The following is a 21,199-nucleotide window of genomic DNA, read 5'->3' on the forward strand; positions in this document are numbered from 1 at the left end:
ACTGCTCCAACTGCTATTTCTGTTGCAACAAATTGTGAGACTAAGAGTATTAAGATTTAAATTTCAGGAAGTATATGAATGAGAGATTATCAAAAGGGTATATCATCAATGTCAACGACTGAAAATATAATAATAATAGGTTCCATCTAATTTTGCAGTTGTCATCCAGATTAATCAAATTCTTGGCGTTTGTCCCGTTTTTCGAACATTAGACCAATTTTCTCAGACTCGTAAGTTTTGGTGGGTAACTTTGACTTAACAAATTTTAGATACGTGAAATCACCATAAAAAGCTTATTCCCTGATATATTCCTGGGTATATAGTATATTCTTCATTATTCAAGTTCTAGTTAGGATAAACAAGAGACATTCTTTACTTCTGTTGGTTGCCACAAGCACATTGAGGCATTTCTTTACTCCAAACTGTTTTAAAAGAGAAGCCAAATTCTCCATTTAAGGGTGGGATAAGTTATGCAATAAATAATTTAAGCCTTAAATATTTCGAGAGAATAGGCGGAAACAGAATTTGTAAGCAGGGTGCAATGAAAGACGAACACTTCTCGTTTGGCAGTTCAATTAAGGCTGCTTAGTGGAGTAAAAATTTTGTGGCGGTGTTGATCTTGCAAACAGCCAGCAAGTCAACTGTCAAGCAGATCAGGATTAAGACGAGCGACAACGTTGCCAGCCTCTTTTTTCAGTCGCAGTCCTTTACAGGATATGATTATTCGAGTAAATCTCCAGCCTTCTTGTAAACAGCTTCTGCAGATAACATTTAACTTAACATCTTGAACATCCACTCCCTCCCCCGAAAAAAATCGAAATCCACCTTTTTTCAGGTTAGTATGGGATGAGTCATGAAGTGGCGTCCCATATTCTAACTTCAAAATAACACACAGTTGTAAAAAGAATGTCTATACTTAAACTTAGCAAACTTCTTTGCAAAAAAAATTGTGTTTACACGCGATATGTAAAATGGTTACAGTCAAATTTCTTGGAAGTAAAACTGCATAATTTTTATTTTTCAGACCCGCCATCAGGTTCTGAAATAGCATAGATTTTTCGGAGGTCAGGCCTCAAAATCAACGACAGAGTTGTTTATTTTCTTTTTTCTTTCTCTCTTTTTTTTTAACTTACATATAGACATTTCTGACCACAAAAACAAACTAAATAGGTCACAACTTTGACGGAGTGGTTAAATTTTTCTCAAGGTGATATATTTAACCCGTAATAACGCCATGACATCAAGAAAGGCTGCGTTTAGAAGACTCGCGACAGTGAGAATCAATACATACAGAATGTACGACTGAAGGATTAAGACGAAGAAGGAATTGAATTCACGCCAAAGTTTCTTAATTCAATTTAATTTGCTGTCTTAAAACCTCATGACTTAAAACTAAAAAATAACGCGACGATTATGCCAAATTCGTTTACAGCCATAATTTTGGAACAAAAATTCATATGAGTGACGTCATATTTATGAGTTCCAGAAGGAAACAAAACCTATACAATGGATTATTCTTTCATAAATTAACAGGAAGAAGGAATTGAATTCACGCAGACTTTCTTAACTCAATTATCATTGCTTATTTGACACCTGAAAACTTAAAAAAAAAAAAAAAAATAGCGAATATATTTTTCCCTCTTTAAACAAACAACCGTGTATTTATTTACAATATCTTTTTGTTAGAATTATATGCTTTATTAGTATTTTTCTCAGGGCGGTTGCATCAAACCTAACCTGAAGCCATGACGTCAAGAACAAGTTCACCTTATTTGGAGTTAGACGACACGCGACAACGAGAATCAAATACATACAAGCCTGCCAAGTGCCAGACCCGGCCTTAAAATCGGCTACATAGTTTTTTTTGTTTCCTAAAACTGGCATATTGACAATTCTGGCCACAAAAGCGAACTAAATAAGTCAAAACTTTAAGGAATAACTTGTATTTTTCCCAAGGTAGTTGTATCGAACTTATGGTGACACCATGACATCAAGAAGAGGTTTACATTGTCTGCGGTTAGACGACAAGTGACAACTAGAATCCACATGTAAAAGCCTTCCACGCAGCTGTGCCGGGACCCGGCGGTGAAGCCACCATGTTTCCGGTATCATAATGCATACATGGGGATATTTCCCATATGAGATATCCAGGGGTTTTGTTATCAGTTTTCATTGTCTAATAAAAAGACTTAATCTTATTTGACCTTTTATTTATTTGTCGTAGAAAGGCAGTGAGGTCTTTGAAAAATACCAACTTAATAGTCAGGACAACAAATAACGCCAAGTGCAGAGAATTTGATCAAGGGGAAGTAGCCATAGCAAAATATCACCTACGGATTGAACCCATAATAACTTTTAAGACCACACTGGCAAGGCATTATTGAGGAAAAGTGACAAATGCAAAAGAAAAGTGAAAAGGAAGCAAAAGAAAATTCAAACGAGGAAAACTCTCAAGCAGTGAAATGGAATGGCAAAAGAAAATACGTCATGTTGAAAACAGCCACTAGGCTGTCTTCATTGCTATCAGCAAGACACCTTTTCACTTTTTATAGGTAAGCGGATCAATTTTTTTTCTGTCTATTTTTAGAAAGATTAGCCTTTTATTAGAGGTGAAAATGGCCAGGCAGAAGCTCTTACAAGAATATCTGCTTTTCTTTCGTTCTAAATTTTCTTTATTTGAATGTTGTGTTTGCTTTGCACAATCTTTTGTCACTGGCTGATTTACGAAAAAATTCTACTACAGACAAAAGAAATATATTTAAAAATGTATCGTAAAAAGCTTAGAACCATAGCAGGTACCTCTGAACACTGTAGTTAGAAACAAAAGTCAAGTAGTATTGCCGCATAAACATAATACAAGAAGAAGAAAAGATGAAAATACACTCGTAGGCACTTTTTACAACGATAACCAGACTTCATAGGTTTTCCAGAACTCGATCATAACTAATGGTAATTAGGTATTTGTTATTTTATTTCCAAAACAACCGAAAACACAAAATTATAAGCAATTTGTATTTCAAGTCATACCGGAATGACAACCCTGTTTACGTATTACAAGCATTTCAAGGGCTGAATTTGTTGGCATCGGCCATTTTGGCTAAGGATAACAAATTATCATCATTAGTCTTAATTGAGCACGAAAACTTATCCCGTTTACTCAAGACCATATCCAGGGTAGAATTTAGGATTTTGACCCCCCCCCCCACACACACACACAAAAGAAAAAATTTCCGACTCCTAAAAACGTAACAAAAATGTATATTACAAATTTCTGAAGTGTTTTAAAAAAAAATTGTTTACTCCCCCCTCCCCCCAACAACATCCTGGATATGGTCTTGCACATACTATAAATATGAAATACAAACTACGATGTACAAACACATAATTTACTAGCATTTGGCTAGATAACTACAGCACCGGATAAACAACCATTTTTAACACTGACCAGACGATTTTGAAAATAGAAGACTTTTGATATTAGTTCAGAACAGGGACACCATGGACTCGAAAACGGTAGAGACACGTATAGTCCAGATTTCCATGATTCGATGTTATCCTAAGCTCTACAAACTGAAAGGCATCATTAGCAAGATGATCCTGAAAAAAAAGGTACTCTCAAACATGCTATATAAAACAAACATAGGAAATTTTATCATCAAATCACCTAATAAATGGTACAAAAGTAGAGAGATAAAGGGAGAAAAGGAAAGAGAAAGAGAGAAAAGAGAATGAGAGAGGGAGATGGAGGGAGAAAGAGATGTTTGGGGGTTTACGCAAAATCAATCGGAGTTAATCAATCAATGTTAGTTTACCATTAATAGTGGAAAACTACTAGATACTGTTTTTAATGAATATTTATTCTATAGCTTTGTTATTTGTGTTATGAAAGTATACTGGTCTCCTTCGTTAGTTACAAACAGTTAAAAAGTTTTTATTTATAAGAAAACAACATCGGCAACAGTAACTTTACACCTTGTTAGATTAAATTCATTTTCTGAAACTAGAGTTACTAACATAAACCAAAGAAAACTTGAAAAAAAATTTTTAACCACACGACCTGTCTATTTATATAAGAAGACAAGTTTGCATGAAATATGATTGGTATGATATGAGTTCAGGGTGCACCTCATTTAAACTTTGTTTAAAACTAACCACAGCCAAATCTGTAAAATCAATAAATTTTTATCCAGTTATATTTCTTTTACGGAAATGTGTTTGAATAAAACAAGTTTGGTTTTTTTGTATAAAAAAAAACAAATTTCTAAATATTTTGATTTTAGGGTTGGTTTGAAACAAAGTTTAAATGCGGTGCTCCCTGAATTCCTTTCATACCAAACATATTTTATACTAACACATTTTCATAAACGAATATCCCTTGCGTTGAGATGTTTTTCAATAAAAGCCAAAAAAAGAAACAAACCGCAAATCAAAATATTCAGAAACCTATTTTGTCATTATGCAAAAAATCTCTATTCAAATATATTTCTCTTATGAAAATATGTTTAAATAAAATATGTTTGGCATGAAATGAGTTCAAGGTACACCTCATTTAAACTTCATTTCAAACAAACCGCAGCCGATTTGTGTCCATTAAAATATTGAGGATCATTTTTGCCTTTATTAAAGGCAAAAAAAGAATTAAAAAAAAGAATGGCAAAAAAAGATTCTTAAAAAAGAATCTCAACGCAAGAGAACTTCTTTTAGGGAAATGTGATATCATAAAATATATTTGATATGAATGGAATTCAGGGAGCACCGTATTTAAACTATGTTTCAAACCAGTCGCAAAATCAAAATCAAAACCTGAACAACTGTTTTTTATAGTCCCCAAGACCTGAAGAATGTCACACCCATAAAAATTCCTACTTAAACGACAAGTCGGTGAAACTGCAAGAATGTGGGGCTCCTGAAAAGCCCTGAAGAGCATAAGGCATAAAGAGCATAAGCATAAAGAGCTTGATGAGATATAAGAAACTGCAACCCGAGCCCTGTTCTTAAACAAACAAGTCAACAGTTGTGTAAATTCATACATAAAATTGCAAATTTAACAAAGACAAACAATGAAATGATAAGGATAATAATAAAGAATATCATAATGAAAATGATACAAAAATGGTATTATGATAATACAACAATAAAATAATAACAGGATAATTTAATAATGAAAGGACATAATAATAAAAACGAAATAATAATAATAATATATAATATAGTAACAAAACATAGTAAATAATGAAATAATAAAACAAAAAATTACAATATAATGTTATAATGATATAATGAATGACATAATACCGAAAAAAAAATGAATATTTAGGGATGAAAAATAATAGAAATTAAATATTACCTTGATATAGAATGTTTGCAGGGGTTTCCCATTGGCATCATAAGCAAAAGTTCCAAGTTCTATAGAACCGGTATCATCTGAATTCTTTAATCCCTGTAAAAAAAAAAGAAACGAAGAAAAATAAGGAAATCGACATTAAGAAGAAAATTGTGCAATATAGTGAAAATTTCGAAACAGAGTCGAAACACAGTTAAAACACAGTGAAAGCACAGTCTAAAATTTGAATTCTGCTTCTCAAATGAGGACTTTTCCTTCTTAGTTAGAAATTTCTGTTCTCTCAAATTTTCCACGTTCCATCTACATTATAGATTACTTATTTTACGGAAATGTCAACAGACTGTCTGTTGACGTCATATCATTCTAGGGTCAATACCACTATTGAGGTTGTATCAGACTTCTTCTTCTTTTTTTTGTCTATACAAATCAACAACCAAATACTTTATTCGCAGTTCATCTTTTACATTTCTTTTAATCTTATACTAATTCAATTTTCTTATTTATTAATCTATATTCATTAACTAGCTGTTGGGGTGGCGCTTCGCGCCACCCCAACACCTAGTTGGTGGGGACGCTTCGCGCCCCCCCCAAAGCCCCCCCCCGCGCGCGCAAGTCGTTACGCGCCATATTAGTTACGCGCCATTTTATTTGTGTCCCTGTGTCCCACCTGTGAATACAGATAGATATATATATATTTTTAACTATGTAAAACTTGCGAATGTACAACATTCTTGGCTGTCCCATTGCTGTGAATATAAATAGATTGTCAGGTTTACCGACTCTTGAACATGCAACATATAATTGTCCATGGGAAAAACAATCTGTATTCAGATCTATACCTCATTATTCTAATGATTGCCCTGGAGCTTTGTTGATGGTGATTGCTAATCGAACATTCCCTGTGTCCCTGTCGTCATTTATATATCCCCCTGTGCCCCCCGGCGTCTCCGTTGTTGTTGTTTCCCTGTGTCCCAGTCGTCATTTGTGTCCCGGTGTCCCAGTCTGAAATTTCTCTTTGAGTGTCGCGGTCGTCATTTATATTTCCTGTGTCCCGGTCGTCATTTTTGTCCCGGTCGTCATTTGTGTTCCGGTGTCCCGGTCTGTAATTTCTCTCTGAGTGTCCTGGTCGTCATTTATATTCCCTGTGTCCCGGTCGTCATTTGTGTCCCGGTGCTTTGTTGATGGTGATTGCTAATCGAACATTCCTTGTGTCCTGGTCGCTTTCTCTTTGAGTGTCCCGGTCGTCATTTATATTCCCTATGTCCCGGTCGTCATTTGTGTCCTGATGTCCCGGTGTGTAATTTCGTCAATCAACAAACATGACGTCAGTCGACACAGACACACACACACAGACAACTTATTTTTATATATATAGAGGATTATTTTACTATATTTTATGTTTATTATGTTTATTATTATTATTTATTATTACATTTATCCTTTTATATACGTGTATATATATATATATATATATATATATATATATATATATATATATATATATATATATATATATATATATATATATATATATATATATACTAGCTGTTGGGGTGGCGCTTCGCGCCACCCCAACACCTAGTTGGTGGGGGCGCTTCGCGCCCCCCCAAGCCCCCCCGCGCGCGTAAGTCGTTACGCGCCATAATAGTTACGCGCCATTGTAGTTGTGTCCCTATGTCCCACCTGTGAATATAGATATATATATATATATGGTTTTAACTACGTAAAACTTGCGAATATACAACATTCTTTGCTGTCCCATTGTCTTTGCATATAAATAGATTGTCAGGTTATCCCCCTGTTTCCCCCGGTGTCCCCGTTGTAGTTGTGTCCCTGTGTCCCGGTCGTCATTTATATTCCCTGTGTCCCGGGTCCCGGTCATCATTTGTATCCCGGTGTCCCGGTCTGTATATACATTCGTTTTTTAGTTTTGTTTTTCTCCTTTATTTTTTTCCTTTTTTTTCTTTTTTAGCTTATTTAGATTTTTAGATTTTTTAGTTTTTTTTATTAGTTTTTATTTCTTTTTAGTTTTTTTGTCCCGGTCGTCATTTATATCCCCCTGTTTCCCCCGGTGGCCCCGTTGTAGTTGTGTCCCTGTGTCCCGGTCGTTATTTATATTCCCTGTGTCCCGGTCGTCATTTGTATCCCGGTGTACCGGTCTGTATATACATTCGTTTTTTAGTTTTGTTTTTCTCCTTTATTTTTTTCCTTTTTTTTTCTTTTTTAGTTTATTTAGATTTTTAGATTTTTTAGTTTTTTTATTAGTTTTTAGTTTTTTTTCTTTTTAGTTTTTTTGTAGTTTTTACCTTCTTTTTAGTTTTGTTAATTTTTTTTTTTTACTTGTGTCCTGGTCGTCATTTATACTCCCTGTGTCCCGGTGCTTTGTTGATTGCTAATCGAACATTCCTTTTGTCCTGGTCGCTTTCTCTTTGAGTGTCGTCATTTATTTTTTTCTTTTTTAGTTCTTTTAGTTTTTACCTTTTTTAGTTTTTTTTTAGTTTTTAGTTTTTTTAGTTTTTTACCTTTTTTTAGTTTTTTTAGTTTTTTAGCTTTTTTATTTTTTTTATTAGTTTTTAGTTTTTTTGTAGTTTTTGCCTTTTTTTTTAGTTTTTTGTCCTGGTCGCTTTCTCTTTGAGTGTCGTCATTTATTAGTTTTTTCCTTTTTTTTTTTAGTTTTTTATTGGTTTTTACCTTTATTTTAGCTTATTTTTCAGTTTTTTCCTTTTTTTTAGTTTTTTTTTATTTTTTATTTTTTTTAGTTTTTTACATTTTTTTAGTTTTTTTAGTTTTTTTAGTTTTTTAGCTTTTTTACTTTTTTTATTAGTTTTTAGTTTTTTTTTGTAGTTTTTGCCTTTTTTTAGTTTTTTCAGTTTTTTTTTTAGTTTTTTATTGGTTTTTACCTTTATAGTTTTTTTAGTTTTTTAGCTTTTTTATTTTTTTTATTAGTTTTTAGTTTTTTTTGTAGTTTTTGCCTTTTTTTAGTTTTTTCAGTTTTGACGTCACCTAATCCAGTTTTTTCAGGTGACGTCACCTGACACATCCATCCACACATCCACAGACAGACAACTTATTTTTATATATATAGATATATATATATATATATATATATATATATATATATATATATATATATATATATATATATATATGTATATATATATATATATATATATATATATATATATATATATATATATATATATATATATATATATATATATATATATACTATTGTTAATTGTTTTATAGTACTTATAGTTTCTATATATTAACTACTTATCTAGGTTTATTAATTTTATATTTCTTTTTAAACATAAAAATATAAGAATCGAAGCATGACTTTCATACAAAAGGGACAATATTACAGCAATCTTTTCAACATTTCAATGTACGTCTTTTGTCTGTGTATGAATCGGGTCTGCACCTTTTTACCACTAATCTTTTCTGGCGGATTCGATTTTTTTTTGGCCTTTGTCACTGTTCCTGGAAAACAACTATGTGGGCATCGTTCTTTGTCTGCACACTACACACATGACAGTCTGACAACCAACAGTCTGTGGTCACTCTCCAGCCACATTCAATAATTAAAAGACTCGGGGGGGGGGGCTTCATAATTCGAATGCTATAATTTCTACACTTAACTAAATTGACTAAATAAATAACTTTAAATTAAATTAAGGTAACTTTAAATTAAGGTAACTAAATAAATTGATTTTCATAAGATAATCTGCTTGATTTTGTATAAAAAAGGCAAACCCCAAAAAGATTGATCAGGTTTTTTCCAGCTTTCAGACTGATTCTTTAAAAGTTTCAAACATATCATACAAAATCATACCATCATCAGGTAGGATTCTCTCTTGCAGTGAGTTTTTCAAAGCTCTTTCAAAAACAAAAATAAAAATACAATTTTTCCAGTTACATAATGACTCATTGCACTTCCTAACTGAAGGGCAATGAAAAGGATGTCAGCACCACCGGCAGGGACTGTAAAGTTAAATACCCTATTCTTCACCTATTTTTCACCTTTTAACATTATCAATCATTGTTTATTTATTAATTGTTGTTGCCCAAGACAGATTGCACAAAAGGCATGACCAAACATAGCTGGGGGAGAAGGGCTAATTCAGACAGAGCTAAATCATGTAAGCTATATGCTATAAATATAGTATATAGAGTGCGTGCCCAGCACTCGGCACGCGGCAGACTTCCATATATGGATTCTCATTGTCCCTTGTCTTCTAATCTCATAACTGAACCAAATCTGAACAATTCTTGACATTATTGAGGCTGAAACCTTAGATAAATTTAAAATTACCAGGACAGCCAATTGGAAGGGAAAACTGACTCCTAGAGTCTGAAAATTATCTTTTCCTATGTATCTTTGTTTAAGAAAACGAATTCTGTAAAAATTTCAGAAAATTTTTTCTTGCGTAAATCAGGGCATTAAGGGTATACATTTCTAGAGGGGGTTCCTTTCACATGTTCCCTATAACTAGTAGAAACATGTTTATAGTTCCCTTCGCAAGCAAAACTCGGTCTCCTAGTGCTGCATGATGAAACTAATAACAAAAGAAAAAGAGAATGGGTCGGTGCAGCTTATACGTGCACACAATATTTCAAAGTTCTGTGAAATATATATATATACATATATATATATATATATATATATATATATATATATATATATATATATATATATATATATATATATATATATATATATATATATATATATATATATATATATATATATATATATATATATATATATATATATATATATATATATATATATATATATATATATATATATATATATATATATATATATATATATATAAAAGCAGGGGGAGGAAGCTTTGGCGAGTATTTCGGCATCGGATACTTCGGCATTGAATTGTTCAGATTTGGTTCAGTTATGAGATTGAGCATCCTATGCTGGGCGTGAGGGTTGGGGGAAGTTGAGGGGGGATATGTACTTCAGCATTAGTGGTTGATCTGGCCAAAAATCCGAGTGTATACGACATTTACCTTAGTCCACCCGAAACCTTGATTACACAATGCTACTGCCGTCTGCAGCAAATCATTACTGACAATTTAACTAAAAGCCATGCACCAGCACTCATGTTTATGACTGTTTAATGTGTGTTTATTGTTTTTAATGTATTGTGTAATGTTTTTAAATTCCCCAAGTAGCGTATTTGTTAATTAGTTACTTTTCTTCACTACCGCTTGAATAACACCTACTTCAATATCATCCCCTCTTGCCCCAAATAAAGATACTCTAACTACGCCCCAGCCCGTAAGGCTTGGACTTGACATGTGCACATATAGCTTGCGATGTGCCAAGGAAAAACAACACAGCGATTAGACAATTATCAAAATAATATCCAAGGAGTGAGAATTAGAATTCATAATTTAATTAGAAAACGTTTAAAAGCTAAAAAAATAATTGCATGAAGCGTTGGTGAAATAAGAAGTGAAATGATGAAAAAGAACAATAATGAAGCAAAAGAACATATAATATAAAAAAGAAGAAGAAAGAAGCAAGAAGATTTACCATAATTTTGAATTCTCGTGGCGCTGTATCGATGTTGCCAGTAATTGAAACATTCTTGGATATGTGCTCAATAGTGACAGAGGAGATTCGCACAGGTCGAGCCAGTTTTACAACCAAACATCCAAATTCTCCCTCGAAGGCCCAACATTCACCAGGATTAATTCCACGTTGAATAGCTATTCTAGGATTATTCGTGGGATACCAAAGAGGAATTCCAAAAAATCGAAGGGATCCAGATCCTTTAGTGAAAGCTTTCGTGCAGCGTACGGATGCTATCTCTCCTCCTAACAAACAAAAAAGTATAGAATAATTAAAAGCAAATAGAAGCAATTTCTTATACCGTACTGCCTTTCAGTTTATAATTAAAAATCTAATAAAGGGAAGACGTTTAATTAACACAGTAAATTTGAAATGTAATATGTAGGTTACATACGTCTGATTGTTTCGGCTCAATAAAATAAATTAAACTATAAACTGATTAATTGATTCAGTCTCTGAATCTTAACTAATCAGTTGCTATTCAGTCTCTGGCCTGATAAGACCTATTTATTCTTTTAAAAGGATGAAATCCTTTTAAAGGATGAAGTTTGTAAACAAGTGTTGAAAAATGATTATATTCGGAATTAATTAGAGACTAAATTTATTCAGTGGTAAAAAAATATTATCTGAATGCATTCAACCTGCTAGCAACAGCCTAGCACGCGTCCGTTACCTGCCTTGATGAATTTTTGCTCATTTATTAGCCAAGAAAGATCGGAAGGTTGAAAGTTGTAGTGAATTTTCTGTGACAAAACGTAAAAAAGAAGTAAAAAATTAAAACTGTTGGAACAGTAGGAGCTGCGCTGAGGATCATTAAAGTTATTTGCCGTGGTTGTATTGAAGGCTTAAATAAAGCTTTTTGAGGCAGGTGATTTTCAATTTTTGGTCCAACTCCATTTTGTTGTTGTATTATATAGTATTGAGGATGGCTAGAAAAAGGAAGAAGGTCAAGCAGGGGGAGGAAGCTTTGGCGAGTATTTCGGCATCGGATACTTCGGCATCAGTTTTGAATGTCTCCACCTGAATAGAAAATATTTCACTGAGGTCATTAGCTGACAACGTTAGCACAACTTTGGCCACGATTCAATCAAATACTGAATTTCCGAATGATTTATCCCTGAAAGCTATAGAAATGTATCCCTGGGTTTCATTCCAGGGAATGAAACCCTGGATAACGCCAAATTTAGTAAATGACCTATACTCAGCACTTGGTGGGCTGTATATTGAAGTTAGAAGGGCCCAAAGACAACAAGACCCTAATCAAGCTTTATTGCTGCTTGCGAATGAAACATGTCATACGACGACAGCAAGAACAGAAAGTGGATTACTAACTATGACAAGAGATAGTATGTCAAGGAAAGAAAAGTGGATGAACGTTAATCACCTAAAACTGAATTATAAGAAATCTCATTAGGTAATTTTTTCTAGATCACCAGATTATTATCCTTGGTTAAAGGAATTAAATGTCGGGATCTTACCGTATTGCACGTGTACCGTCTGTGATATATCTTGGTGTTATAGTGGACGAGACTCTTTTTCTCAAAGTACATTACAAAGTATATCATCTAAAATTGCTCGGCATGTAAGGATTTTGAGGAATTTGAAATATTTTTTTCCAGTTAATATGCTTAGAATGATATATATTTTTCAATGGTCCACCCTTATTTGATTTATTGTTGTTGGGTGTGGTCATCTACTTTTCAAACACATTTGAAATCATTACGTGCTATACAGAATTCGGCAATTCGGGTTCTTATTAATCGTGATAATTGTATATCAGTTAGAGATAGTTATGAAAAAAAATAATATTTTACCAATTTTAAGTATTTTAAATTTTTATAAGGCTCTGTTTATGTTTGATATATTGCATAAAAATGCACCTGAATGTTTGATTTCTGTGTTTGAGAGATCAGCCTGAATATGAGACAAGGAATTCGTAACCAATTAGAAAATCGATCAAAAGGTATACAAGGTCTGCATTTTCGGTTCGCTATGTTCTTCCCTCTATATGGGGGTCCTTACGATGTAGTTCACGAGGTTAATTGGCTGACTTTTCGTGGGTTGCTTAGGGACCATTGGTTTGGTATTTATGATTTATATATATATATTCTATTTTTGTATTGTTTTTTTGTGTTTTTCAAAATAGATTATCCCTTTCTATTGATTAAATTGAGGAAATTGACTAAACAAAACTAATTAATTGAATAATCGACTAAATTTACTAAACAGGCTAATTGACTAATTATTTAAGTCAGTCGAACTAAAATTAATCAATTTTACTGTTTAGCTAGCTGGACTAGAGGACGCTTTAATCATATCCCCACCTATAAAATTGGTTCCATTGCAAATGAACCCTCGTGCATCTGACCCCTCGAGCAACTAAACCCCCCGTGTAACTGAACCCCATTTAACTTAACCCTCGTGCAATTTAATCCCTGTGTAACTGAACCCTCGTAAAACTGAATCTCTAAAAAAAAACTTCAGCTAGGCCAGTCTTCACATAAACAGCTATTCTTTCTCAGAATTCACTAAATTAGAAAAATATCGTGAGTGAGCTGATTTTCGCTGATTTTGTAGATAGACGTTCCATAAACTGCGACGCAATGATTTCTGTAGCGTCGAAAATAAAATGAATAGCCTCCATCATTAACGACTAAGCCTTGTATCTGAATGATATTTTTTATTTGATAGTTTTCTCAAAACTATTTTCTGCCACTTGTAAAGGTGACTAAGAAAGGGAATATCGAAGAGGGGGATTTTAGACACCAGTTTAAGGGTTTTCGATCATGGAGATTTCAGTGATAGACTTTTTATGGTTTCAAGCCTTTATACTCCAAAAATGACACTACAATCGCATTTTTTGTTGCACGGGGGTTCAATTACATGAGTGTTCAGTTGAGATGCTCGAGGGTTTAGTTGCTTTGGGTCCAGTTCCACGCACATCTACAAAATTACCATAGATTTATTAGGCCATTTTTTACAGTCTTTCTCCCCCCCCCCCAATCTTTGATAGCTGATAATTCTTTTATCTTCTTAACAGATTTTTAGCGAAAATTCTCAACGAATACGGTTGTTGTACACACTGATGACATGTATAAGGCAACTAAACCGCTCAAAAATTCTGAACATCGTTCTTTTGAATTCATTTTTCAGAAACGCAATCCAAAGGTCTGAAATAGCCGTATTCGTTCTATGCGTAGATAACAAACAATCCTACATTTAATAAAATTAATAATATTGCGTCAGCATATGCCTACGAGCTACAATTTAATAAGAATGAATTATTCTAACTTAATAAATAAAATAAAAAGTCAAAAAACGTAACAACATACGTAACATTCTTCGGTATGTGTAAACAACAAAGAGCTTTACATTTAATCGAATTAATAATAATACGTCAATATATGATCTACAATTGAATAAAAAAATATTTTTATAATGTAATAAATAAAGAAAAGTCTAAAAGCGCGCTATAAAGATTCTTCGCTTTTAGTTTTTTGGCGTTAACAATGTATCTTTGCACATTTACTTCATTTGCTAGGGTTATCTTTTTGTACCGCACTGACTGTTTCGTCATTAGCTTTAAAAGTTGGTTACCAAAAGATAGTAATAAATGATAATAAAAAATAGTAAAAAGAATATATTGTTACCGTGAGGTACCAGAGGGCCAACTTTTTAATCATTATTGTAATACAATTATATTACAATTCTACTATTATCTTAACACAATTAAATAATTTTCTAATTTTTATCTTAAAGTGAAATACCCACCAGCTGACTTTGACGATCAATCGACAAAGCCAATTTAATAATTTAACTAATTTATGACTTGTTAAAGTAATTAATTTAGATTTTTTAACTTTCACAGCCAGATTAATGTAATAAAACTAACCAGCAGATTCTATGGTATAATCAGCAACGCCAATTTTATCAGCATCAAATTGCTCTAGAGCCCTTTTCATTTAATAATTTAACTAATTTAGGACTTGTTAAAGTAATTAATTTAGATTTTTTTAATTTTCACAGCTAGATTAATGTAATAAAACTAACCAGCAGATCCTAGGGCATAATCAGCAACGCCAATTTTATCAGCATCATATTTCTCTAGAGCCCTTGCGATTGCTGCTTGAACGTCTTCACTAACACCCTCTTGGATAATCCTTGATTCGTCATTGAGAATAACTTGAGTCACATGTGACGTCACTTCTTTGATAAGAAGGCTCTTGAGGGAGTCAACTTCAGATCTGAGTGTTGCTTCAACTAAGTCAACGTTTTTCTTAAAATCACCTTGAAGATAGAACAAAATAATTGATATTTGAATCATTAGAAAAACAATTATTCAAATAATAGAATAACTACATAATGATAATAACAAAATAAAATAATAATAACATTGATATAATAATAGATAATAACAGGTAAAACGAAATGTGAAAAATAATAAATAACAATAATGATGAACAAGAGATAAGAGCTCCTATGGCACTTGTGACGAGGTCGGAAGAGCCAAGAGCTCATATGGCATGAGCTCTAGCAAAATTCTAAGAATCAGTAGATTGATTTAAAAGGAAAATCAGAGGCTTAATGCCGGTCGGGATTCAAAAAAAGAGCTCTGAGTTACGAGGTCCTTCTAAATATCAAAATTCATTAAGATCGGATCACCCACTCGTAAGTTAAAAATACCTAATTTTTCCTCTCCCTTCAGCCCCCCAGATGACCAAATCAGGGAAAACGACTTTATCAAGTCAACTTGTACAGCCGCCTGACACACCTACTAATTTCCATCGTCCTAGCACGTCCAGAAGCACCAAACTCGCCAAAGCACTGAACCCCACCAGCTAACTCCCCCAAAGAGAGCGGATCCAGTCCGGTTACGTCAATCACGTATCTACGACATTTATAAGCGTTTTCCAAGATTTCCGGTTTCCCCCTCCAACTCCCCCGATTTCAACAGATTTGGTCGAGATTTGAAATAAGAGCTCTGAGACATGAGTTCCTTCCAAATATCAAATTTCATTAAGATCCAGTCACCCGTTCTTAAGTTAAAAATACCCTAATTTTTCCAAATTAACAACCCTCAGAATCCCCAAAGAGAACCCGGATCCGTACCCATTATGTCAATCTCGTATCTATAACTTGTGCTTATTCTTCCCATCAAGTTTCATCCCAATCTATCCACTCTAAGCGTTTTCCAAGATTTCCGGTTTCCAAAATTTCTGTTTCCCCCCTCCAACCCTCTGTGTCCCCGGACCCGATTCGGATTGACAATGAAGCATCTGAGACATAAGATTCTTCTACATATCAAGTTTCATTAAGATCTGATCACCCATTCGTAAGATACCTTGATTTTCACGTTTTCCAGAATTCCGACTTCCCCCTCCAACTCCCTTCAATGTCATCTGATCTGGTCGGGATTAAAATGAGAGTTGTAAAGCACAAAATCCTTCTAGGTATCAAATTTCATTAAGATCTGATCATCCGTTCGTAAGTTACAAATACCTCATTTTTTCTAATTTTTCGGAATTACCCCCCCCCCCCCAGCTCCGCCAAAGATAGCGGATCCGGTCCGGTTATGTCAGTCACCTATCTTGGACTTGTGCTTATTCTTTCCACCAAGTCTCATCCTGATCTCTGCACTTTAAGCGTTTTCCAAGATTCCCCCTCCCCTAATGACACTGGATCCGGTCGGGATTTAAAATAAGAGATCTGAGTTTAGAGGTATTTCTAAATATGAAATTTCATTAAGATACGATCATTCTTTCGTAAGTTAAAAATACCTCATTTTTAATAACTTTTTTTTAGAATTAACCCCCCACCCAACTCCCCAAAGAGAGCGGATCCATTCCAGTTATGTCAATCCCGTATCTAGGACTTGTACTTATATTTCCCATCAAGTTTCATCCCGATCCCTCCACTCTAAGAATTTTCCAGGATTTTGGGTTCCGCCCACCCCCTCCCAATGTCCAATGTCACCAGATCCAGTTGAAAATTAAAATAAGAGCTCTCAGACACGATATCCTTCCAAAATTCAAGTTTCACTAAGATGCAATCACTCCTTCGTAAGTTAAAAATACCATTTTTTTCTAATTTTTCAGAATTAACCCCCCCCCCCCAACTCCCCCAAACAGAGCAGATCAGTTCCGGTTATGCCAACAACGTATCTATGACTTCTGCTAATTTTTCCCACCAAGTTTCATCCCGATCCCTCCACTCTAAGCGTTTTCCATGATTTTAGGCTCCCCCCTCCAACTCCCCCCAATGTCACCAGACCTGGTCGGGATTTAAAATAACAGCTCTGAGACACGATATACTTCCAAATATCAAATTTCTTTAAGATCCCATCACCCATTCGTAAGTTAAAAATACTTCATTTTTCTATTTTTTCCGAATTATCCGGCCCCCCACTCCCCCCCCCCCCCAGATGGTCAAATTGGGAAAAGACTATTTCTAATTTAATCTGGTCCGGTCCCTGATACGCCTGCCAAAATTCATTGTCCTAGCTTACCTGAAACAGGACAGACCAACCGACAGACCGACAGAATTTGTGATCGCTATATGTCACTTGGTTAATACCAATTGCCATAAAAACAATAAAATAATAAAAAATAAAATATAAAAAAGATAAATAATAATAGGGACAATAACAAAATAACTGAAGTAATAATTGAAATATAATAATTAGAAAAATTTAAGAGAGGATACCAACAGACCTTCCTCTGCTTTTGTAAGGGCTAAAATAATGTTGTAAATATTGAGATAAACTAAAAAATAAGCTCAAATTATGGATTCAATTTTTTCCTCACATTTTATATAGTTAAGTGTGAAGTACCAAGGATAGTGAAAACGAAGAATGATTTTTTAATTAGTGGTTAATTTTTTTAATAATTGTTTAATCAATTGTTTTTAATTAATGAAAAGATTAAACAGCCACATATGTCTTATAGTTTAGAGTAGCAGTGGGAGTCAAATAAAAAATAAAGAGGGTAATAAACCAGCAAAAAAAAAACATTAAGCAAAAAGGAGCTTATGGAAGTGTACTTTTCCTTTAAAGGTTCAATTGCCCTTGACAATCAACAGATTTCTATATTTTGAAGTCTTACTGACAAAGAGCGTTGTCAGATTTAACGAATTAGTTTTGCTTATTTATTTGCATTGTTTAATTTGGCTGCATCGACAAAAGCTGCATACTACCCTAAAAACTTCATAAATTTGAAGCAACCAGCAGAAAAACCTTCTCAAGGAGGATTTTTTTCTCGGTACATTTTTCTGTTCCTATTTATTTATTTATTTGTGCATTTTGCTCTTCAGAAAAAATGCAATTATTTTGTTTTGCTTATTTACTTTTATTGTTTGCTTGTTTTGTTTTTACCATAAATGGCCTTGAACAATTATAGTGGAAGCAAAGCGGTATCCCGGGATGAGGGCTCTTGAACCCCTCCCCCTGAAATATTTGTCTGGCTCGTGGAGACGTAACAAAAATGTATACAAACAAAGTTTTGATGCTTTTTAAAGTTTTTTTTGTGAGGGCTCTTGAACCCCTCCCCCTGAAATATTTGTCTGGCTCGTGGAGACGTAACAAAAATGTATACAAACAAAGTTTTCATCCGTTTTAAAGTTTTTTTGTGAGGGCTCTTGAACCCCTCCCCCTGAAATATTTGTCTGGCTCGTGGAGACGTAACAAAAATGTATACAAACAAAGTTTTCATCCGTTTTAAAGTTTTTTTTTGTGTAACCGTTTTTATTGAGCGAGTTAATTTGGCAAATACTGAGATAATAGAATGCTATTTGTCTACCATATATATTACCTACACTAATCGATACAAAAAATTCTAAGCTCTATGAATAATTCCTTTCCCATTGTTTCGTTTCGGTCTTCAAATAAAAAAGATTGAAATAATATTGTACAGCCTAGCTTCACAAAATTCGTAAGAAAAAAAACTATAATCACACATTTTATCATTTTGAAAATTCTTGCTGAGATTAAGGAGGACGAAACTGAGTACGCAAGCTACAATTTGCGTGCCATTACCTTGCTGCTGACGTTAAGAATTTATAGAAACGTTGACTAAGGAAACATTAAGAAACGTTCAGAATGCTCTCTAATATTAACTCTTCTGCGCCACAACCAAAACGTGAAAAATAAATATAACAAAAACAGGAAGCTAAAAGTCAAACGACCAAAAAAAAAGACTAAAAAAAAAAAAAAAAATCAAACACCTAGTTTTACAATTAGGGTCATCAACACACTTGAGATATCACAGGGCAAACTCTTGAAATAATCTTAAAGTGTCTTTCAATTCGTAATCGTATCAACTAATAGTCAGTTAAATGGATAAATTATCTAATAGTTATTGATTTATAGTTAACATAAATTTACTTTAGGTATTATAAAACATATACGTTGAAATACCAAACGACAAATTTTGGATCAGAATCATCAACACGATTTTGCTGGCTCAGGCTGATCAGCAAACCCATCAGTCTTGCTATCCTACAATTGAAAATACTATTAACCTACAATAGATAATACTGTATTTGCCAACAATATCTCCAGAGATAGGCTAACCATTATTATTTTAATTTTTATTAAGGCGTTTATTATTTATAGTCGTTAAGCTACCTAATTGTTATCAAATTAAGATAATTAAGATAAATTTATTTTTAATTATTATATGACAAAATTATTCTGGTAAAATACCAAATAAGAAAGTATGGACCAGAATAATCAACCGCATTTTGCAATTTCTGGGTTGTGAGCAAGCCCACTAGTCTTACTGCCCTACAACAATTGATATTGCCCTAAAAATATTTTTCAGAGATAGTCTAGCCAAATAGGTCTGATTTTTTCAAAGCTTGCAATTTTTTTTTCAGTTCCTATACAGCTTTAGCTATGAAAAAATATAAGAATCATAAGCTAATAGTTTGTGTGAAATAAAACTTTTGTTTGCATGATTTAATACAAAATTGTTGTCAAAGATTGTTATTAATAAGTGGAGGTTTAATAAACCTTTAGCAAACTAGTCAAACAGCAAATGACAAATTTCTTTTCTGCTAAATTTCGGCTTTAAAGGATAGGAAATATTTAATGGAAGGTGTTAAAATACTCGTCTAAAAATGCATGTGGCCATCCGATATTTTGTAAATCGGCTATTTATCTTAAAGTACAATAGTGTCATCTATTTACATATATCAAACTAATTTCTAGATGCCTCTCGAAACATCAAACTCAAGTGAACCATCAGCCAGATTACTGAATTACAAATTATATAATATTATCTGCTATACCTTTTAATATTTCCAACTCTTCAGAACAAGCTCGTTGATCCGACACAACACTAGCAATAGCTGAATTAAAAGTGTCTTGTTTACTCTGCAGCGTCTGCACTAATATAGGAAGGGTGGCCAGGATATCACTCTGACAACATTTTTTGGCAGCTTCAAGCTCTGTCTAGAAGAAGGAGAATTAAATTTTAACAGACATGTAACTAAGAGAAATAACCATAAAATGATATATGGTAAAATTAAAGCTATGATAAACACAGAATATATATATATATATATATATATATATATATATATATATATATATATATATATATATATATATATATATATATATATATATATATATATATATATAATAATAAAATTAAAAAGCCGAGAAAACGAGGGTAATATCTACCAGTACACAGAGACTCTGCCTAACGACTGGCTGACATTACCCCATTTTTTTGGGCAATTTAACCTTATTAGATAAGAAAAACAAGTTTTTTTCTAACTGAAAGTAAGAAGCAACATGAAAACTCAAAATGAACAGAAATTATTCCATATAAGAAGGGTCGCCCCCTGCTCAATACCTTGCTCTTTACTCTAAGGCTGTTAGCACTTTTGAAAAAGCTTCCTATTCTAATTAAACGGCCTATGTGTTTCAGTAGCCATTCTTAAAAAATTGGGATATACAGACAAACTTAAGCGTGTTAAAAACTGAAGAAAACTTTCGAGTTAAAAACATTTAAGCAAAAAAAAATAAGACGAAACTACACAAAATAAAACCCCCAAAAAACCAAGCAGCTTAATACTCGGCCTTGTACGGTACACCCTAAACACTCACAGCAATATCTGATGCGGAAAAATAGCGGAAAATTCCAGTGGAGATTGCTAATGAACTATTGAGAAAACATTCAACTATGTTCTGGAAAATTATGTTAACTACTTATAGAATCCCACTACAAAGAGATCCTAAGAGCTTTCAGAGA

At 33.3% G+C, this 21,199-nt stretch overlaps 1 protein-coding gene across 4 annotated transcripts in view; it reads right to left on the reverse strand.

Moving 5' to 3' along the window:
• Positions 1 to 2,738: 2,738 nt before the first annotated feature.
• The window catches only part of LOC136026063 (klaroid protein-like), a 99,994-nt gene continuing 81,533 nt past the window's right edge, over positions 2,739 to 21,199 (reverse strand). For all 4 annotated transcript variants that reach the window (XM_065702253.1, XM_065702252.1, XM_065702251.1 and 1 more), the window contains 5 exons: positions 20,229 to 20,391; positions 14,994 to 15,230; positions 10,905 to 11,188; positions 5,348 to 5,440; positions 2,739 to 3,597 (listed from right to left, as the gene is read on the reverse strand). In XM_065702253.1, the coding sequence (XP_065558325.1) occupies positions 3,478 to 3,597; positions 5,348 to 5,440; positions 10,905 to 11,188; positions 14,994 to 15,230; positions 20,229 to 20,391 (897 nt within the window). In that variant the 3' untranslated portion in view covers positions 2,739 to 3,477. The remainder of the gene's footprint in view (positions 3,598 to 5,347; positions 5,441 to 10,904; positions 11,189 to 14,993; positions 15,231 to 20,228; positions 20,392 to 21,199) is intronic.

This window comes from Artemia franciscana, chromosome 4 (assembly GCF_032884065.1).
Source record: "Artemia franciscana chromosome 4, ASM3288406v1, whole genome shotgun sequence".
Classification (NCBI taxonomy): Eukaryota; Metazoa; Arthropoda; class Branchiopoda; order Anostraca; family Artemiidae; genus Artemia; species Artemia franciscana.